At 33.8% G+C, this 19,388-nt stretch overlaps 4 protein-coding genes and 1 long non-coding RNA gene across 8 annotated transcripts; 2 read left to right on the top strand and 3 right to left on the bottom strand.

Annotated features, from left to right (window-relative positions):
* Nucleotides 1–2,016: 2,016 nt before the first annotated feature.
* LOC127264474 (uncharacterized) lies at nucleotides 2,017–5,018 on the bottom strand. The gene is made up of 7 exons (XM_051294021.1): nucleotides 4,951–5,018; nucleotides 4,228–4,356; nucleotides 3,123–3,191; nucleotides 2,948–3,033; nucleotides 2,541–2,588; nucleotides 2,426–2,447; nucleotides 2,017–2,326 (listed from the first exon to the last, which is right to left on the bottom strand). The coding sequence occupies exons 2-7, from the start codon at nucleotides 4,354–4,356 to the stop codon at nucleotides 2,276–2,278; spliced, it is 405 nt and encodes a 134-aa protein (XP_051149978.1). The 5' UTR covers nucleotides 4,951–5,018; the 3' UTR covers nucleotides 2,017–2,275.
* Nucleotides 5,019–11,889: 6,871 nt separating this feature from the next.
* On the top strand, nucleotides 11,890–14,755 carry LOC127264330 (uncharacterized membrane protein At4g09580). Its single transcript, XM_051293807.1, has 4 exons — nucleotides 11,890–12,720; nucleotides 13,591–13,861; nucleotides 13,983–14,153; nucleotides 14,256–14,755. The coding sequence occupies exons 1-4, from the start codon at nucleotides 12,464–12,466 to the stop codon at nucleotides 14,385–14,387; spliced, it is 831 nt and encodes a 276-aa protein (XP_051149764.1). The 5' UTR covers nucleotides 11,890–12,463; the 3' UTR covers nucleotides 14,388–14,755.
* Nucleotides 14,756–15,093: 338 nt separating this feature from the next.
* Nucleotides 15,094–17,237, bottom strand: LOC127264329 (calcium-dependent protein kinase 11-like). Of its 2 annotated transcripts, XM_051293804.1 has the most exons (7): nucleotides 16,694–17,237; nucleotides 16,421–16,564; nucleotides 16,164–16,316; nucleotides 15,962–16,077; nucleotides 15,707–15,874; nucleotides 15,352–15,576; nucleotides 15,094–15,246 (listed from the first exon to the last, which is right to left on the bottom strand). In XM_051293804.1, exons 1-7 carry the CDS (start codon nucleotides 17,235–17,237, stop codon nucleotides 15,094–15,096), a joined length of 1,503 nt encoding a protein of 500 aa, XP_051149761.1. The 2 variants fall into 2 exon arrangements, with proteins under 2 accessions (XP_051149761.1, XP_051149762.1); XM_051293805.1 differs by lacking the exon at nucleotides 15,094–15,246 and having other exon boundaries at nucleotides 15,455–15,611.
* Nucleotides 15,179–16,496, top strand: LOC127264332 (uncharacterized). 3 transcript variants are annotated; one of them, XR_007841661.1, is made up of 5 exons: nucleotides 15,179–15,294; nucleotides 15,419–15,485; nucleotides 15,860–15,937; nucleotides 15,997–16,131; nucleotides 16,386–16,496. It is a non-coding gene; the product is annotated as an uncharacterized LOC127264332 (long non-coding RNA). The 3 variants fall into 3 exon arrangements; XR_007841660.1 differs by having other exon boundaries at nucleotides 15,860–16,131; XR_007841662.1 differs by lacking the exons at nucleotides 15,179–15,294; nucleotides 15,419–15,485 and adding an exon at nucleotides 15,544–15,623 and having other exon boundaries at nucleotides 15,860–16,131.
* A 339-nt stretch (nucleotides 17,238–17,576) lies between the features above and the next one.
* LOC127264331 (subtilisin-like protease SBT3.15) lies at nucleotides 17,577–19,039 on the bottom strand. Its single transcript, XM_051293808.1, has 3 exons — nucleotides 18,736–19,039; nucleotides 18,396–18,493; nucleotides 17,577–17,846 (listed from the first exon to the last, which is right to left on the bottom strand). The coding sequence occupies exons 1-3, from the start codon at nucleotides 18,999–19,001 to the stop codon at nucleotides 17,770–17,772; spliced, it is 441 nt and encodes a 146-aa protein (XP_051149765.1). The 5' UTR covers nucleotides 19,002–19,039; the 3' UTR covers nucleotides 17,577–17,769.
* Nucleotides 19,040–19,388: the final 349 nt, after the last annotated feature.

Consider the following 19,388-nt stretch of genomic DNA (forward strand, 5'->3'; position numbering starts at 1 on the left):
AAAAATAAAGGAGACTATGAAGGCAACATTGAGAAATATAATTCAAGACTTTTTATTGCCAAAGGATTATTTTAGGGAAAGAAATTGATTATACCAAAATAATTTCTTTGGTAATTTAAGAAAAAATTCTATTATAGAATTATGGTATTGGTACATCAACTTAATTTTGAGTTGCATGAAATAAATGTGAAAATGGTTATCCTCAATGATGATTTAGAAGATTTACCTGAAGTAAATAACTTGAAAGATCTACCTCTAATAATAGTGATTACATAATTTGTAATCCTAATAAATTCTCATACAAAAGCCTCCGATTCATGGTACTTGAAATTTCATGATATGGTTACTCATTTGTTTTAAAGGAAATACCATAGATTATTATAGATACCAGAAGGTTAGTGGGAGCATTATTTATTTTTCGTATTATATATGGATAAAGTGAGCTTGCAACTAATAATAAGGATATGACATATTAAGTGAAACAAATTTCTTAAAGAATTTTGACATAAAACGTATAGAATATTTCTCTTGTACATTGGCATTAAGATCAAAGAAATAGATATAAGAAAAGATTTCATTTATCTCACAAGGCATGTGTCAACAATGTTTTATTGAAAGTTTAATTTGAGAAGCTATTCACCAAGTGTAGCTCCCATTATGAAGGGTGATAAACTTGATTTAAGTCAACTTTAAATGAATGATTTTAAAAAAATATTAGAGTATTGCAAATATTGACCACTAGGAAATACAAATAAAGTTATATTATACTTTCAAGATACAAAGAACTACATGCTCATGTACAAATCAACTATATTTGTTTCTCATGTGGTGTATGATTAGAATGATTGATTCTATATCTAGGCCAATAAGTTGTATATCAACAAATATGTTGCATTATGGTAAAAAATAATATATCAAATTAAGTACTCGACCATAAAAGATTTTTTTTTAAGAGACTAAAGTGTTCATTGAATACATTAACACAATCGATAATTTGTGATCCTTAAGTGAAGGCATACCACTTAAAAATTTTAAGGATCATGTAGTGTGAATGGAACTTTGTTCCTGATGCAATTTAATTTATGAATATTCGTCAGTTGATGAAAATCTTATTCAGTTTGATATTTTCTCATATTGTTATGTATACATTCATTTATCTTGAGAAAAATGATTTAAGTTGACTTGCAATAAACATTAGGTTTATTCATTATGATTGGAGACTAAGTTTAAGAAACTTGACATATTGTGATACAAGAAAAGGTAATACTCATTTGACAGTGGAACTATCACCATGATTTGATTGTAAAGTTTACCTAATTTGACCAATGCAAAGAGACTTATGTTTAGGGTACCAACTTAAATCCATCCACTAAATTAAAATTCAAGAATTTAATGGATAAAATATAAATCCATAAACTCCATTCAAAAAATAAGAAAAACCATAACCAAACTAATCAAATATTTACTTAATATTATGGCAAGACCCTCTTCAAAAGCACTTTCACGAAGCCTCTATCTCAGATTCTTGTTTTACTTTTTTGGATGTTCCGATGAAGTCAAATACCCCTTATGCAAATCTTTTTTCTAGTGAACGTGATCAAAATAATCTGAAAATAGCTTGGATGAAAACCCAAACAAAAGAAAAGAAACAGTTCAATGATGCCCTCACTTAATATATGATTTTCATCCTTAAAAGTATTCCCTGTCAATGGAGCGCAATAATTACAAGGCATAATGGATGGATATATAATATGGGATGACAATACCTTACTCGACCAACTTTGGTCATTGATCCGCAACTATATTTTATGTGGGTACCTAGTATAACGCTTCATTGTTGTTTTCAATGGAATTGAAGAAGATTGATTTTGATGCACAACTTCCATTAACGCCAAAATCTTTAAGGTTGCGAGCTCTAAATAGAATTAATTACTTTAAAACATTGGAATATTAGTTTCTAGAAGCATCAATTTCATATTCTAATGGAAAAAGATGTGAATATTGTGCAATGAATATAACACATAAATGACTACCAAAATCTGTTATAATAATAATAAAATTTAAATGTAAAATAGACATGAACATTGCCCCTAGAACATGCAATATATGGATAAACTATGAGCTTCATCCACCATCCACATATAGCGAAAGGTCTAGTTGATTAAAAAAAAAGACTTGTTAATTTTCCAATAGAGATTAAAAAAAAAAAAAAAAACAAATGGCGAGGTGTTGAGCCTGCTGCCTGCTTTTTTATCTATCCAGATGGTTATTTGATTTAGGAACTCTCAGGCACAATCATTTTCCTATGCTTCTTGGCTGCACATTTCTACGAACGAAAGGATGTATAAGTAATGGTTTGTGTGTTGTTTGTGTTAACTTGTAAAGTTCTAATTATACTGATTATGATTGGGGAGTAAAGACTTACCTCTTTCTTCTGCCTCGTACTCCTGTGTAATAAATCATGTTAGTTTGTTGTAAATATATACATGGACATATATATATATATATATAGTCATCTCTCACAATGTTTGAATACTAACCTAGAAGGTTGAGATATCACCCATTTTTTAACGATTATTTTCCATTCACTGCAGTCGAGAAAAATAACATTTCAAGTTATCAGAAGCTATTCATATATTTCATCTAGTGCTAATGCAATTGATGAACCAAGAAAGAAACAAATTGATTTCTATAAGCATAGACTTCAAATTAGATACAAATTCAAAAGTGAAAAATATATAATGAGGAGATAAAAAAAAAAAAAAAAAACATTGAAGTTCATATATTAATGGAAAAATAAGATCATAAATGGAGTAAATATTGTAAAACAATCGCAACACGTAATCAACTATGAAACCTTATTATAAGCAATGATTAGGTAGCACAAAATCAAACTTTAAATGAAAGGGGCATAATAACAAATTAAAGTAATTATTAAAATCCTTACTCGATAATTGCTTGAGAGAGTTTCCGAACTACCATTGATTGATGGGGATATTGCAATCTACCAACAGTTAATCCAATCTTTGTCTCCTAAAAGTATAAACAAATTCTTTTAAAAAAACATTATGGCACATATCATGGAATGATGAATCATACATCTGTAAAAAGTATCATCAAACCTCTAGATTCTCCTTCGTCATATTCATCTCATAAAGCTGCCTCAGTAATTGGACCATTTGCATGTCAGACTGTTGAATCCAAACAATTTTTAATCAAAACCAAACCATACAACATTCGATGAAAACTAGAATCTATCATACCAAATAGAAATCGTTCACACAATGCTATAAACAAAATTTTGAAGTTGTTGTATCTGGAATTCAAATATTCTATTCTTGGATGGCCTAAGAAAGCCATGTGAAAAATATATGTAAGGGTTCCTAAAATACTCCAAAAGTCCTTAGGAATAGATTGTTTTGTGTCTAATGGATCAGTAAATAAAATTGGATGAAACAAAAATTCGAAAAGGAACAAACATACAAAATGTATTAAACTTAAATTAGAAGGCTAGAAACAATAACAACATGCATAAATAAGTAAGGAAAAAAAAAGGCGGGATTGAACAACACAAAGAAAAACAAAATAGGATAAAAATAGAGAAAATTATAGTGTGTTTGATCAATGTGTTGTTCTTGTGTGTGTTGTTCTCGCTCATTCATCTCTCATTTATCCCTCCTTAAATGTTCTCTATTGATATTTTGAGTAACTATTGACCAAGCAACCATTTTCATGAGTGAGTATCTAGTTCTTTCATTATATATTTAACTCTAAGTAACCCATTTCTATCAATGAGTATCTACTTCCTTAATTACATGTAACGTTTGTAACCTCCATGGCCATTTTTTATCTCCCTCTCAATCGTTTTCCATCTCATCTTGGGATAATTATCACTTCTCCTTGGCCATCATCATCATCTTTATTTTTTGAGCCATGCTAATTTATTTATCTTCCTCTCTCATTTTTACAAGTCCAACACTCCTATTACCTCCTCTTCTGAATAAGAATTTAGGTTCCTCATTTGCACAATTTGCTTATCCCTCTTCCTAGTGTGTCCACCACTTCAACTTGGACTGAAATCCAATATTTTCTCATATACATTTTTTGGTATAACAAAAGTCATCTAACAAAAGCTACTTAAGAACATGACAACTATTTTATAGCAAGTAGTAAAACTTGTAAAATATATATATAAAAAAAAGCTATAAAATAAATAAACTAGGCAACCTTTTTGTTGCCATTCTTGATAATAGCTTTTATACTCAGAATTCTTTCAATCTTCGTCGCATTCGGCTCCTCATCTTGCAGCGCCTTGGCCTCATCTTCACTAACATGACCCAACCTCAATTTGTCCATCTGAAAATTTTAAAACAAAAGGTGTCGACAAAAATTAATAGACAAACATTTATATAATCAGAAGCAACTATATTAATTACGAAAAGAAATGATTTTTTTCCTTGTAAAAACTAAAGTTCTACCAAACTTTTGAGTGAGAATCACCTTAAAAAAACCTATTCAATTAAGAACCAACAAAGGAATATTGGTCCCTGAAATTGATTGTGTGAAGATTATGATGAACAAATGAAAAAATGGTGTTTGAAAAGGAAAACCAGATATTTAAAGTGGAGCTTTTAGATATTCCTAAAATGCAGAACCTAAGATCTTAAAAATTAAAATTGACCTAGTAAAAAATAACCTAGAACATGAATGAAAAAACGAGAAGATGAAGACTCTAATGAAATGAAAAAGAAGCTAATCTAACCAATAACATCCTACTAAATGCTCAAAGAAACACATAGGAAGACTCATTGGACAACGGGATGTCTATTAATTGTATCATCAAAACAAATTACCAGAAAGAAATAACACGGAGAACAAAAAGACCGAAAGAGAGTGATAGAAAGAGAAATGAAATCACGACAATGAATGAACCATCTCATCAAAACCTACCTTGGATGGGATTAAACTTGCCTAAAGGATTCGAGCCGTCGAAGCGAATTGAACTTTTCTTTTACCCTAAAATTCCTTTATAACATTAAAGAATTTATAGCGAGGACCAAAACTCACATGAACTTACAATGTGGGCCAATTCAAAAATCTAAAACTCAAGCCCAAACACAAAATCAACATTTATGAAAACAGAGGCTTAAGCCAGTCACAGAGGGCCCAACTGCCTACATCCCAACCTAGCTTGACCTAAATAAAATATGGGTCACTCCATACTAAAATTCAATAACAACCTAATCATGCATACCAAAAAAGGCCTATCAATTAAAAGTAGGCCCAAAATAAGTATAGTCTCAAAAGAGATGGGCTCCCAAGCACAAAAATTGGTCCCCTATTTCCAAACCATGTCAACCACCCCTAAAAGCTTCTCAATAGACATAAAATTTGTCCAAAATCCCCAAGAATCAACATAACAGAACCCAGGACCTATCCCAATGTCATGAACTAAGTAAATACAAGGCCTAGAATAAAAATATTTTTTGGAGGAATAATTCACAAACTTTCTTGGTAATATGTTATCAAACCAACAATTATTCTTTATTTGAAAACTATCTGCAATATCCTCTGGTTGATCCTCATGCCAATTAATGATAAGCCAAATTATCAATATAATATGGAAAATAAGCCGTCTTATCATCTTTGTCTAAATTGTTAGAACCTGAAACTTGGAATTTCAAGTTTATTAATGCCTATAATACCTCAGATTTGATCTATAATCTGGTGTGGTTTGAGAGTTTGGGAGGCATTCGTGTCACAAGCATGATCGGCAAGCTAGTCTGTCTGCGATTGCCTTCCTGATAAATATGTGTAACCTTGAACTTGAAATACCGAAGAATTAATTCCAAAATTCCAAAATTCTAGCAAGGCTTTCACCAAAGTAGTATCTTGGAGAAACAACTCGGTACTCGAATACAACATATAATAAATACCCTATTTTTTCCACCAAACGTCAAAAGAGGGTTCTAATATTTCTACATGTGATGTAAAATTAGTCGTATCTTTAGGAACATTAAGTATGCGATGGAAGCTCTTCAAAGTAAAGCCTGGTTGGGCAAAATGGAACTTACCATTTTCGAACACGTCGTCGACTCTTTCCAAAACAACACATATCTTCATCATAAAATGGGCGAACCTTCGTCGACCACCATGAGAAAATTGAATGGGGCCCTTCAAAGATACGACTTTTGCCCAACCAGATGTAAGCATTGGTTTATCCCTTGATACCTGCAAACCCGCACCGGCCATCTCTTCGCTCAAAGAGTGCAAATCTTGGAGGAATCCCTCGATATTTCTTGGACCGGAGAGGATCGAAATGGATTAGAAGGAGAAAGGAAAAATGGAGATTATGAGAAAAAGTGTGGGATAAGTTTTAGAAAAATCTTTGTTTTGAATTATTGTCATCAGGATGCACATGTGCTTGTTTGTTTGAATCTGTTTCCAAATCTTACAAAAAAATATATATTGGAGTTGGAAATTTTAATTTTTGCCCCAAATACTTTTGTAAGTGGGCATTTGTTGTCCACCAAAGTCCACATTGAGTCCAAGCACCAGCAACCTAAGGAAGAATAGTAGACCCGAAATATTTTACAGCACAAGGGGGAAGAGTCAACTATCGTGAATTAAGTCAAAAATAGACTTAGGATGTTGGAGACTAACATGAAAAGTGGGATAGAATTGTAAAAGTTGAGAAAATTGAGAGATAATAGGGAGGAATCATCAAGAACCAGAGAAACAATAACAATAACATAACCTTTTTTGTGTTTTTCTTCTAGTTTTCATTACTTTATCAAACCGGCAGCAGTTTAAGTTAGAATTGCCGGTATGAACAATTGTTTTTTAGTATATACATTAATTTTAATCTTAATTCTCAAATAGTATACTAATAAATAATTTTTTAAAATACTTTAAATATTTTTAATAGATTTCTTGAAAATAATGTCCTCTTTCGCTATTATTTTAATAAATACTTTGCTAACTTTTTTTCAAAAGGATTGGTAAAATAGGCCAAACCGGTGGTTAATGCCATAGTTTGCGACAAAGAGTTTGACTTAGCATCGTACTTCTTGGGTTTTATGTACCATCGCATTGACGATTTTCTATCTAAGATAATTGGATTTTTGTCCCAGGAGTTTTATGTCGGCGGGCCCCTATGGTTCTTGGAATTGTGGGTGTGGCTCTACATTCTGAGTTTTTTCAATTGCCCCATTGAATTTTTCTTATGTTCGTCATTCTCTAGTTTAGGGCTAGCACTATTCTGACATTCCTCTTTCCAAGGTAATGACCATTATTTTACCTATGCCTTGTTGCATTGAGAAGAAAGTCCACCAAACGTCTTATGTCCTTAGGTTGGGTGCACTCGCAACTGTTCTTGGTTTATTCTGTCTAAAGAGGGCGGACGATATAACACTCTCAGTTGGCTTATACTAAAAATGCTAATATTATACTATATCATAAGCTCTTCACCTCCTACTTCAAGCCCCACCTATAATGTTACATCTAAAATTAACTATAAAAATATCTTATTAGTGCAGACAAGCCGCTTTATGAATATTTACAAAAAAAAATAACACACTCCTAAACATAAGGTTTTTTCGGTTAGTAATTTACATACAATATCCTACTTATATAACCTGTATACCTCATAATATCTATATTATCCGATAATTAAATAAGAATGTTTAAATATATGAACAAGCAGACATGTGCAACACACTACTATTTTTTATTCAACTTGGATCGATACAAAATTATTTTAATATAACGCTAGAGCTAGGCTATTAGCTAAATAGTTATGCCGATCAATAATTATGCCAATCAAATAGCTAATTAACCAATTATAAATTTTCAAAATAATTCTAGTTTAATGCATTGGAATTCAAATTCATATTTAAAATTAATTAAACTCTATTCATAGTAATAATTTTAAAAAAAATCACAATACCAAAATCAGAATTAAAATCCATTGCTAAACTCTATTTTTCTGGTTGTGTTTGTTTAGTCATGTACGTATATTATTATTATTATTATTATTATTATTATCACCACCACCATCGTCATTATCTTATAATATATATTATTATAATATATTATTATTTATATATGTGTTAAATTTTATACATATCGATATCGTTATTTATCCATTCAATTATAACTGATATTTCAATAGAAATATAATTTATTTTACAATATTAATGTCTTGTTTTTATTAAAATTATAAAAATATTTATTTGATATAATAATATTATATTGGGTAAACTGTTTTTTAGTCCCGTAGCTGGACCCCTTATCATTTTAATCCCGTAAGTGGAGCCTGTCGCAAACTAGTACCATAAGTGAAAAATTTTCGTTGTTTTAGTCCTCCGGTGCTGGAGACGCCCGCGTGGCTCGCCGGAGGTGACATGTCCGCCAAGTGTCCCGCCAGCAACACTTGGCAGACACGTGAATTCATTTTTTTTAATTTTTTTAATTGGACCAAATAAAAAAATTAAAAATAAATGAAAATAAGTTTTAAAAAAAATTTAAAAAATTAAAAAAAAAAATCCACGTGTCTGCCAGGTGTCGCTGACCTGGCGGACACGTCACCTCCGGCGAGCCACGCGGGCGTCTCCGGCGCCGGAGGACTAAAACAACGAAATTTTTTCACTTATGAGACTAGTTTACAACAGACTCCACTTACGGGACTAAAATAATAAGGGAGTCCAATTACAGGGACTAAAAAAACAGTTTACCCTATTATCTTATATATTTCAAAATACAAGACATTACAATTGACCTCCCTTAAAAAGATTTTGTTCCTAAAATCTAAATTCGAACGTAGAACATTACTTAACTAAAAACCTATGAGCATAATTTAAACATCTTTTATTCTACTTTCCACATGGCTTCTTCTGCTCCATATTGGGACTACACTACCGGTACCATATGAATATCCATGTTCCTCGTGGTCCAAACTTTTGTATTTATGATCCCAAAAGATTTTTCTTCATTTGAAAAATCCTCATTCAACTTTAGTTCATTTAAAGATAAAATTTAGAAGGATCTACGATATACCAATGAAGTTGTGATACATGGAACGAATATGTTCCATGAAATTTGAAAAGGATCATAAGCAATAAGCCCAATCACATATAAACATGCTTCAATCACCACTTGATCAACATACGGAAACCACCAATTTAAGAAGAACCAAGATTAAGAAGCAAACTTAAAATATTTGTCACGTTCTGTAAACTTTTGGTCAAATTACAGAAACCTGATCTAAAATCCCACCATTGGATTGAAAAACAATGAATCACGAGCATGCACAATGTTGGGCGGAAATGTCATTCTGATTTTTTTTTTTGGACGATTTTGGCTTGATTATTTGGTTTATCTCTCCAATCGTGATAAAATAAATAATAAATAAATATTTGATTATATAGACTTTCTATAATTTGAACTTATTCTTCACATAGGAATAGAGTCCAATTTATCTCAATATCATTATAACAAACTTTAATTTATCTGCTTTTTCTAACAAATTTTAGTTATGAAAAATAATTTTTATAAATTATCCAAATTTATTAATATATTAAATATAATTTCTAAACCTAAACTATCAATAAAATAAAAAATTAAATTTTAAATATAAATCTATATCAACCAATTAGATAAATAAGAATTTAATAAATTAGTATTTGGGACCGCTTAAATATTTATATATTATTTATTTTATTTTAAAATATAAGAAAACAAGTTCTATCAACAATTTCATAAGCCATTTTGATTTTTTAAAAAACTTAATTAACAAAATGATATATTTATTTTCTTCTCTATCCAAACTCTAAGGGAGTATTTGTTTTGTGAAATTGATATTTTTATGTGAGCTATAGGGAATTAGGCAGGTAATATAAAAATAATGAAGGTATATAATATATTATTTTTTTGGGAAAAATATGTATAAAAAAAATAAAACAAAAAGAACACATCCTAATCATTTCCACTTTTATTTTTCTCTATTATTTTCTATTCTAACGACGAGCAAAGGCCAAGCGCAAGATGATTTATGTGTCGATTTGATCGAGGTTTTTTGGCTTGAGGTTGCTTTATTTGAAACTTTAGATTGTATCACTCTCTATTTGGCTTGTTATTTGCTAGTTTTTCTAATAAATTTTGAATTAATTTGAAATATACTTTGTTATTTATGTATATTTTTAATTTAAAATTAGTCTAAATGATGGAGTAATATTTTAATTGAAAAATATCGGAAGAAAATTAGTGTTGATTTAATAGATGACACTCCTGCCTCTTAATCCATTCATATTACTCAACTGCTAAAGATTTTGTTAACGTGATAGCCTCCCTTTAAATCCCACATAAATAAAAAATATATTTGAATATAATCCCAACCAAGTTGATACAATTAGAAAAGCTTATTTATTAAAGAGTCTTTGTCAACCGCAATGTCATAACTTACTTAAAAAAATTATCTGAGGTAAATTGCACTGTTTCAATCCAGATTAGTTTGATAAATATGCTAATTGTTTAGAGTATAGTGTCAAAGAAGATAAATTCTTTTGTTTGTGTTGCTATTTGTTTAGAAATCAAATTAATAGTAAAAGTGGTGGAGGGACTTTTGTGAATGACGGATTTTGTACTTGGAATAAAAGGAAAAAAAAAAAAAAAGAGGTTAGATGTCTATGTTGGTATTGTTAATAGTGTTCATAATATATTAGTGAAGAAGAGCAATGATTTAATGATATAAGAACAATCTATTGCATTGCTCATCATAGTCAATCATATATTGTGAGAAATGAATATCGAATTTAACTTTTGCTTCAATTGATTTTTGTAAATTTTTGTTGCACTAAGGATTGTCTTTTCATGATCATGATGAAATTATGAATTCTTAAAATCGAGAAATTTTTTGAAGATACTTAAATATACCATTGACCAAAATGAAATTGTTCGTAATGTTGTTTTAAAAAATTCTAAAGAATTGCCAAGTGATTTCTCCTTAACTTCCAAAAGGACATTGTTTAATGTTTTGCAGAAGAGATAGTGCATAAAATAATTGAAGAGTTGAAAGATTATTATTTCTCATTGATGGTTGATGAACCTAGGGACATATCTGGGAAAGAATAAATGGTTGTTGTTGTTCGATTTGTCGATTCTTGTGGGAATGTGAAATAGAGGTTTATTTGCGTTGTTTATGTCTCATCTGCTTTGTGTTTGAAAAATAGTGTCCATAATGTGCTTTCTTATTGAGGTTTGAGTTTAATAGAGATTTGAGGCTTTGATGGGGCAAGTCATATGAATGGAGAATTAATGAGTTAAAAGCTTTGATTATAAAAAAAAATCAGTTGTAGTTATTTATTGTTTCATTGGCTAGAAAAAATATTTATATTGCAAGCTTTTTTAATAGATTTCATTTTTATTTAATGTTGTTGGAGCTTCTTGTAAACTTAAAGACATAATTCAACAAAAATAAACAGAAAAGGTAGTGAAAAGAACCAAAAGTGATTTTCTTGAAACTAAAAAGGAATTAGTATGTGTCATATAAATTAGTAATATTAATGTGTTGAAAGTGATAAAAAAAATAATTTAAATATTGAGATAAATATGATGTAGATGAGAAATATAAAAAAAAATAACTAAGCAAAAATAATGTAGTAATAGATACTTTAAATAAGACTTTAGAATCATACTGAACTAATATTTTCTAGTAACTAGGACGGATCCGGGATATGCAAAACCCATTCGGAACCCGTCCGTTGCCGTCCTTAAACAAAACATACATTAGATAGTGTCATTACCATATCCAATACGACAACTACTGCAACGGCGACTTTTACGCCCCGTTGACTTTTGGGGTCGAGACGAGATGAGAAAAGCACCGTACCTAACCAGATGAGAGCCTCGTCTAAACTCGTCGCCCCCCCTCTCTACAACTTTGCAATTTTTCTCTCCCCCTCTCTCTCTCTCTCTCTCTCTCTCTCTCTAGGGTTTTGATATTCTTCGCATATTCCTAATTTTGGTCTCTTCACATATGCGAGGAGGAGGATATTAGAAGGAGGAATTGGGCAATTTCATTCCATCATACATTCAAATCCCCATTGATTTCATTCAATTCAATTCAATACCTCTATTTATTTCCTCAGCTCAAAGTTCGAATTTCAGATCTCGCAGAACACCGACCCCGGATCTCTCTCCCTCCTCTCCTCGCAAATTTCAATTCTTTTGCGTGTCGGGAATTTTCTTGATTTTCGCGTTACATTCATTGCCATCTCATCTCTTCTCTTCTTGGCCCCTTCCTTATCTTCAATGCTGATAAGGTAGATACATAATTTCGAGTGCGGGGCAGCGGCTGAAGGTGCAATGACCGAAACCCGAGAACCGATTTGAATGCCTCCTCCTTCCTTCCAATCGTAATTATTAACTTTGAAATCCTACTTGTTTTCACGCTGCGAACCCTACTATGGCGGCGCCGCGGATCGTGGTGGTGGAACCCGGTGGCTGGCACTCTAATAGGGATGAGGAGAAGAGCGGCGACTCTCCCTCCGGGAAGAAGTCTAAAGCGGAGAGATTTCCTCTCTCGCGATGGGAATTCGCGGCGGCTCTGGCGGTGTTTTTGGTATTCTCCACGGGGCTTTTGTGCATTTACCTGACCATGCCCGCCTCCGAGTATGAGATGCTCAAAGTCCCCCGCACGCTCGCCGATCTGCGCCTGCTCAAGTATGCACTTCTTCCATTGCTTACAAGCTTTTGCTTTAATTACTGTTTTCTCGAATTCTTAATTGAAGTATCTGCATTCTTTCAATTTATATGATGTTTAGTTCTTGATGTTCTATTCATAAGTTGAATTATTGTTTCTTGATGGGAATTGCTTATTGCTTGATTTGTCTGTGTATGCACATTCTAAGTTCATCTTTGTTATTGTTGATTTTTATTTTCCTGCAAAGGTTAGTTTTGGGATTACTGTTTTTCCTCTCAATTGTTATCTGAAGATAAATAAGCTTGTGTTCCACGCTTGTATCTCTGCGGCTAAGATGAAATGGTATTAGCTTCTAACTCAGAGCAATGATGAGCTGTCTTATTTTGTCCATCTCTAATATGATAATAGGTGAATTGTTCCCTTCACCTAATTTATTATATTCAAGGTTATATGAGTCAATGTGCCCTTTTTTACGAATTCTGCAGTTAGAAAAGTTCTGTGCATTATCCTTCTCTTTGTATAGATATTGCTTGTAATGGATAATACAGGATCGGTGGCCCTGTTCAATTGTATGGATGCATTATAGGGAATTTTTGGCTTATGGATAGTGTATATACTTATTGCAGAGTTTTGTTTTATGGTGCCAAGTTGTATGGAATCATTGACATTACTTTGTTCTGCTAGTGTTCCCCTTGAGAGTTGGAAGTTATCGGTTTTGAATTGATGTATTGGTAGTTTCTTCTTCGAATTATAGGTTCTTTTTTCTTGAATGCTAATCTTAGTTCTGAGCTTGGAATCTTACCTTCTAAATATTTGTTGGGGAATTAAATGAAATAAAGAAGTATCTGCAACCTCTTTTTTCTGATTATGATCTTTTGAATATGCTCCAGGGACCATTTTGCAACATATGCTGCATTGTACCCTGCAAAGTTCATTCTGGGCTACTGCTCAACTTACATATTTATGCAGACATTCATGATTCCTGGAACAATTTTCATGTCCTTGCTAGCAGGAGCACTTTTTGGTGTGGTCAGAGGTCTTTTCTTGGTTGTCTTTAATGCCACAGCAGGTGCATCATCATGCTATTTTTTGTCCAAACTGATTGGCAGGCCAATTGTTAACTGGATGTGGCCTGAAAAACTAAGATTTTTCCAGGCAGAGGTATCTTTCCTCCCTTTAAAAAAAAAAAAGTTAAAAATCCTTTGTGTGTGTATACATATTTATCCAAGTTCTCCTAAAATTGATTTGATACATTCAAGGGATTTGTTTTTACTGGTTTCAGGTGGCAAAGAGGAGGGAGAAGCTGCTCAACTACATGCTCTTTTTGAGGGTGACCCCAACATTGCCAAACCTGTTTATCAATTTGGCATCGCCAATCGTGGATATACCATTTCATATATTTTTTCTGGCAACTGTTATTGGTCTTGTTCCAGCCTCTTACATTACTGTTAGAGTAAGACGTTCTCGGCTTCATATATGACCATTTCTTTGTTTCCTTTGTTGTCCTGTCCTGTGCACCTAACATGGTTGTTGAACTTTTCTTTATATCCTGCAGGCTGGGCTTGCACTTGGCGATCTGAGATCTGTAAAAGATCTATACGATCTCAAGACACTTTCCATACTTTTCCTCATTGGGTCTCTTTTATTAGTTCCGACCCTATTGAAGAGGAAGCGAGTATATGAGTAGAGAGCTTCTCCCATCTTTTCTGAGACGGTGGCGCCCTATCTGCCATGATCAAGGAAGGGATGGAACGGGAGTCAGTCATCCCAGCTCGTTTGCTTGGAGTAGATTTATAAGCAATACAATTGCGCTAGTCATACCCTTCTATATTGTTCTCCTGATATATCTAACTCATATCCTTACAGAAATCTTGAATTTAAATTTGTATTGATTCCAAATTCAAAATTGCGCTACGTAATACTATAAATATCCATCGGAATCAGTTAAGAGTACACAGGTTGAACTCCATCTACATAAGAGGATATGACACTGAAATCTAACTTGTCATGGAACAAATACATCTGTATAATGCTCAATCTCTCTCTCTCTCTCTCTCTCTCCATAGCAGATATTATGTGAATTCTTGCGCGAAGAAATAGTTGCGTTGATTTTGGATTTTATGCAATTCATTCGTAGGCTGTAAACCATTATCCTCATGAGCTGTTGAGCATTGATTGAGTTACAATGTATGAGCATATTAGGATCTAAGAAAGCAAAAAATCTTATAAATATGTAGTATTATGTATAAATAATTACAAATTGATGTGGTGTTGCATGATTGAGAGAGACTAGTGACAAATTCTAGTTGTTCTTGAGGCAGAGATGATTGCAGTAGTGTAGCAAAGCTTGTAGAATCTGTGTATATGAATATGAAAAATGGTGCTTGGATTGTTTAGCTGTCTGTTTCCCCTTCCCCTGCTACTTTCTTACCTTCCAGGGCATCTGCTAAGTTAAAATTCAAGTTCCCTCTCATGGTTCTGGCCCCCAGCCCTTGATTCCCCTTCCTCATCATTGTAGCAAATTCTCCATAGTCTATTCTCCCGTCCTGTCAGTAGCAGTCAGTTGTTTTTAGCCTCACCAAGACTTGGCCTGTGTAAGTAATTCCTTTCCATACATGTATATAGTCATATTTATTTATTTGCCTGCTTACATTATCTGTGTCGATTTCTTTAATCATGTCTTCAAGATGAGCATCTGCCAGCCCGAAATCTTTGCAGGCCTGTTGGAGCTCATCTATGGTGATGTAGCCACTGCCATCCTTGTCGAAGAAAGCAAAGGCAGCCAGTAAGTTCTCCTCCCTCTCCATTTTATTCAGATGTAAAGTAGCAGCCAGGAATTCGCCGTAGTCTATAGTTCCACTGTTGTCCACATCGGCCTGCAGGAAAATCATCCTGTCATTCCCACCATTTTCTTGTTGGTGAGGTTAGGCTATTCAGTTCAGTTGTGATCATTGTGGATGCACTTAAAGAATATTATGATTGTTATTGTTATTGTTTTCGAAATACCGCAGCCATAAGCGCCATGATGTCTGCTTCCATCATTTCTGATCCCACTTTTCTCAGGCCTTTTTCTAGCTCCTCAAATGTTATGGTTCCACTGTTGTCTGTATCTATCATTTTGAACAACTGTCTTAATCCCCCGATTTCTTCTTCCGACAGTCTTTCAGCAATGACCTGTACAAGGATGATGACAACAACAATGATGATGATGATGCTCTAATCAGCACTGCAATCCAAGTATGTTACTTCGAACTAACTTACACGCAGAGCCATCTTCTTAAGCTTGTTCATTGCAGAAAATTGCTTTAGCCGTGAAAGAACAGCGGATCCGAGAGGCTTGTCCGGTGCAACATTGTCATCCACAATCCAAGGATGGCCTATTAACCAGGCGATCAACACCAGCCGGCAGATAATTAACACGAATGGACGAGGTGCGTATGAACAATAATTATAACACACTCACATAACACTTGATGCGCAGATATTCGCTTTTTTGGATCCCTTTCGAGCATCTTCCTTACCAAATCCTTTGCACTGTCTGAAATTTGAGGCCATGGTTCTGAAACCAAGTCTACCTTGCCATTCAATATCTGCTTGAATATCCCATTATCTGTCTCTGCAGATTCAGACAACTTACAAAATTTCACTGTCTGAAATTCTTTCTTGTTTCTTTCTTTGTTGTAAGGATGAGTTGACTTGATGATTCACTCACTCACTCACCTGCCCAAAAGGGAGGCACCCCTGACAGTAATATGTAAAGAATAACCCCTGCACTCCATACATCAGCTTCAGGACCATAATGCTTATGCAATACTTCAGGGGCAACATAGTATGGACTTCCAACAACCTCAGACAGATATTGCCCTGCCCAAAAAGGTTCTTGCTCATTCCCAATCCCACAATAGGATCAGCAAACCAAATCAAGCAAAAACATTGCAATGGATCCTAGATGCAAATTCAAGACCGAAAGATCGATAGGAATATGAGACATACCAGGCTTGTAGAAAACAGACAATCCAAAATCTGTGGCCTTAAGCTTGGCGTCCTCATCGGGGGTATCGAAAAGGAAATTCTCCGGCTTGAAATCCCTATGCATGACACCTAAAGAATGGCAGGCTTCGACAACGCCGGCAATGGTTTTCATGAGCTGGGCTGCCTTCCTCTCTGTGTAATGGCCCCTCTGTATAATTCTGTCGAAGAGCTCGCCTCCAGCGCATAACTCCATGACCAAATGCACGAAAAGGTTGTCTTCGTAAGTCCCTTTGATCCTCACCACAGTGGGATGCTCGGACAAATGGTGCATTATCTGAATCTCCCTCCACACGTCCTCGTAATCTTCCTTGCACAGAAGCTTGCGCTTGGGGATGGATTTGCACGCGTATTCTATCCCTGTGGCCTTCTCTTTGCATTGGTATGTTGTCCCAAACTGGCCTTGGCCTAGTTTCTTGCCTAAAGTGTAGTGATCCCTGAGTCTTGGGGTTTGGTAAGGAAGAACATTATGTGTGATCTTGGAGCCTGATCCCAGAGATCTCTTCATCCTCCTGTTTTTGTTTTCTTGAATTTCAATCTGATCCTGACTTTTTGAAAAACGGGATCTTAGTTTTGTCTGTGTTGTGTTGGATGTGCATCAGAATGGGAAAGAGGGAAAGAAATTTGTGGCAAAGGCAACTGTTTTTTGTTTGTGGTGAGGCTTAACTCACTGCTTTTGAGATGATCTAATTATAGTAGTAACATATTTTCCAATCCTACTTTATTTATGATTCTTGAGACAATGTATGAATGCAATCCAATTCCTTTGCCATGTTTTAGCTTGTTCCCTTTTTTGATCCTGAAACACAACAACAAGTGAGACAATTGAGATGGCTATTTACAGACATAGTACAAAGTAGCAAACTTCATTACATATTCAGCAGTGCAATACATTGTAGTCGACTCAATCCCATCTTATTTTGTTTTATTTAAACATGTTTCGATCTCACGCCTACTATACTAAACAGCATATAGTCTCGTCTCACGAAATGAAGAACATGATTTTATTAGCACATAGCAGCATTCATTCCACTGGTCATTTAGACTTGCTTCATCCCCTGTCCAGAATGCAGCTGGACAGTTTGGCTCGGGACAACCTGAAGAACACCCGGTTGTTCTGCAGCATAGCATATATTATTCATCTATCAGTATGGAACACCGAAAAATCTCATATGCAAAAGTAGCTCTGCTCAATCACAAACAAGAGAACCACAGACATGAGATGCAATGGACCTAATCAATTCATTAGACCAAACAATAATCTCATCATAAAAAAAACAGTGCAAGTCACAGGCAGATCCCAAAACAACAGAATATATTTCAGATAATATTACATTCCTACTAGATGTATGATATGATTTCAGAAACATCATAAATACTACAAGAAACAGACCTACAAATCAGGAGAACCTTGGTAAGCACGTATTTCATCAACAAAAACACAAAAAATGGATTTCCCAAATCCTGGGGCAATATTATTTATTACCAATGAAATTGAATTTGATATGAGAAATACAGAAAATTGGAAATTTGTCCATTCCCAGATTCATGGAGAGTTTTCACAAAAGAGGAAGTGATTCCATTTAACAGATATACACAATTCTAAAGCACTTGTGATGGTGGTCAAGCAATTCTAAACTAGTAAATCAATCACATTAAAACTTACTCGAAATCTGAGAGACCTGGTCGGCAGTCAGCTTAGCAGAAAATCCACTTGCAGCATGCTTGTAGCTGTACAACAGAGCCTCCTTTGCAGCATCCTCGCTTTTTCACCACCCAAAAAAAACAAGAAACAAAAAATGTTAAACAACAGAGCTAAGGTCTCCACTTTGATCCTCGCGTAGAATTCAAGCAATTCCTAACAAAATTCAAAACTCATAATCAAAGCATCTAATCAATCTCAAACCGAGCAGAGAAATTTCATATATGTGAAACCTAGATGTCTTTATGCGCTGTAGATAGATCAGAACATTTTGGCACGAAATAAAGAAGCAGTAGCAACCGACCTGCCAAGAACAGAGGTGAGGGTCCGGATATGGTAGGCTTCCGGCTCCACGCCTTCGGGACGTTCAGTATAGATGATGTGAACTTTGGGTTCAGATGAAGAGGAACCAGATGAAGGGGGGGCGGCCATGGATGGGATTATTGGGAGCAAGAGCAGCAGCGTTAATGTTTGTGCGAGTAGGATTGCAGGGAAAAGGTTGCTGTTCATCTGTGAGTGAATGAGTGATTCCGTCCAAGGAAGGACCGCTTCGATTTTGATTCGATTCATGTTCTTGGCTTTTTCTTACCCATTAAGGTTAAGCACCGTGTTGAACTCATCGAAGATTCCTACTACTACTATTATTATTGTTATTATTATTAGAATAAATTATATAATTGGATAAAGAAAGTGTTTTATTTATGTTTTAAACTTAATACAAAATTTTATGCAATAAATAAAATATTATTTTATATATATATATATATGTTTTTATTAACATACCATACAACAATTTACTTTTATTATGTTATATAATATAATATAATATTATTTGGTAAGTATATAAATATATATATAGGTATACGGCTATGTATATGTTTGTGTAGGAATATTAATATATGTATGTATATAAATATAAATGTATATAGATTATATGTATAAGCAATTAATGAAAAT

This window comes from Andrographis paniculata, unplaced genomic scaffold, assembly GCF_009805555.1.
Source record: "Andrographis paniculata isolate CXL003 unplaced genomic scaffold, ASM980555v1 Contig70END, whole genome shotgun sequence".
Lineage (NCBI taxonomy): Eukaryota > Viridiplantae > Streptophyta > Magnoliopsida > Lamiales > Acanthaceae > Andrographis > Andrographis paniculata.

Excerpts from the sequence above, each read along its gene's own strand:
- LOC127264330 (XM_051293807.1), top strand. The coding sequence starts at position 12,464 with ATGGCGGCGCCGCGGATCGTGGTGGTGGAACCCGGTGGCTGGCACTCT. Across the intron at positions 13,862-13,982 it reads TAAGATTTTTCCAGGCAGAG|GTGGCAAAGAGGAGGGAGAA; the intron begins GTATCTTTCCTC and ends TACTGGTTTCAG. Across the intron at positions 14,154-14,255 it reads CCTCTTACATTACTGTTAGA|GCTGGGCTTGCACTTGGCGA; the intron begins GTAAGACGTTCT and ends TATATCCTGCAG.
- LOC127264329 (XM_051293804.1), bottom strand. The coding sequence starts at position 17,237 with ATGAAGAGATCTCTGGGATCAGGCTCCAAGATCACACATAATGTTCTT. Across the intron at positions 16,565-16,693 it reads GTCTGTTTTCTACAAGCCTG|GGCAATATCTGTCTGAGGTT; the intron begins GTATGTCTCATA and ends CTTTTTGGGCAG. Across the intron at positions 15,577-15,706 it reads TCATGGCGCTTATGGCTGCG|GCCGATGTGGACAACAGTGG; the intron begins GTATTTCGAAAA and ends ATTTTCCTGCAG.
- LOC127264331 (XM_051293808.1), bottom strand. The coding sequence starts at position 19,001 with ATGAATCGAATCAAAATCGAAGCGGTCCTTCCTTGGACGGAATCACTC. Across the intron at positions 18,494-18,735 it reads CTCACCTCTGTTCTTGGCAG|CGAGGATGCTGCAAAGGAGG; the intron begins GTCGGTTGCTAC and ends GTGGTGAAAAAG. Across the intron at positions 17,847-18,395 it reads CCAGGTCTCTCAGATTTCGA|AACAACCGGGTGTTCTTCAG; the intron begins GTAAGTTTTAAT and ends GCTATGCTGCAG.
- LOC127264474 (XM_051294021.1), bottom strand. The coding sequence starts at position 4,356 with ATGGACAAATTGAGGTTGGGTCATGTTAGTGAAGATGAGGCCAAGGCG. Across the intron at positions 3,034-3,122 it reads TGACGAAGGAGAATCTAGAG|GAGACAAAGATTGGATTAAC; the intron begins GTTTGATGATAC and ends TTATACTTTTAG. Across the intron at positions 2,327-2,425 it reads GTACGAGGCAGAAGAAAGAG|AAATGTGCAGCCAAGAAGCA; the intron begins GTAAGTCTTTAC and ends TTTCGTTCGTAG.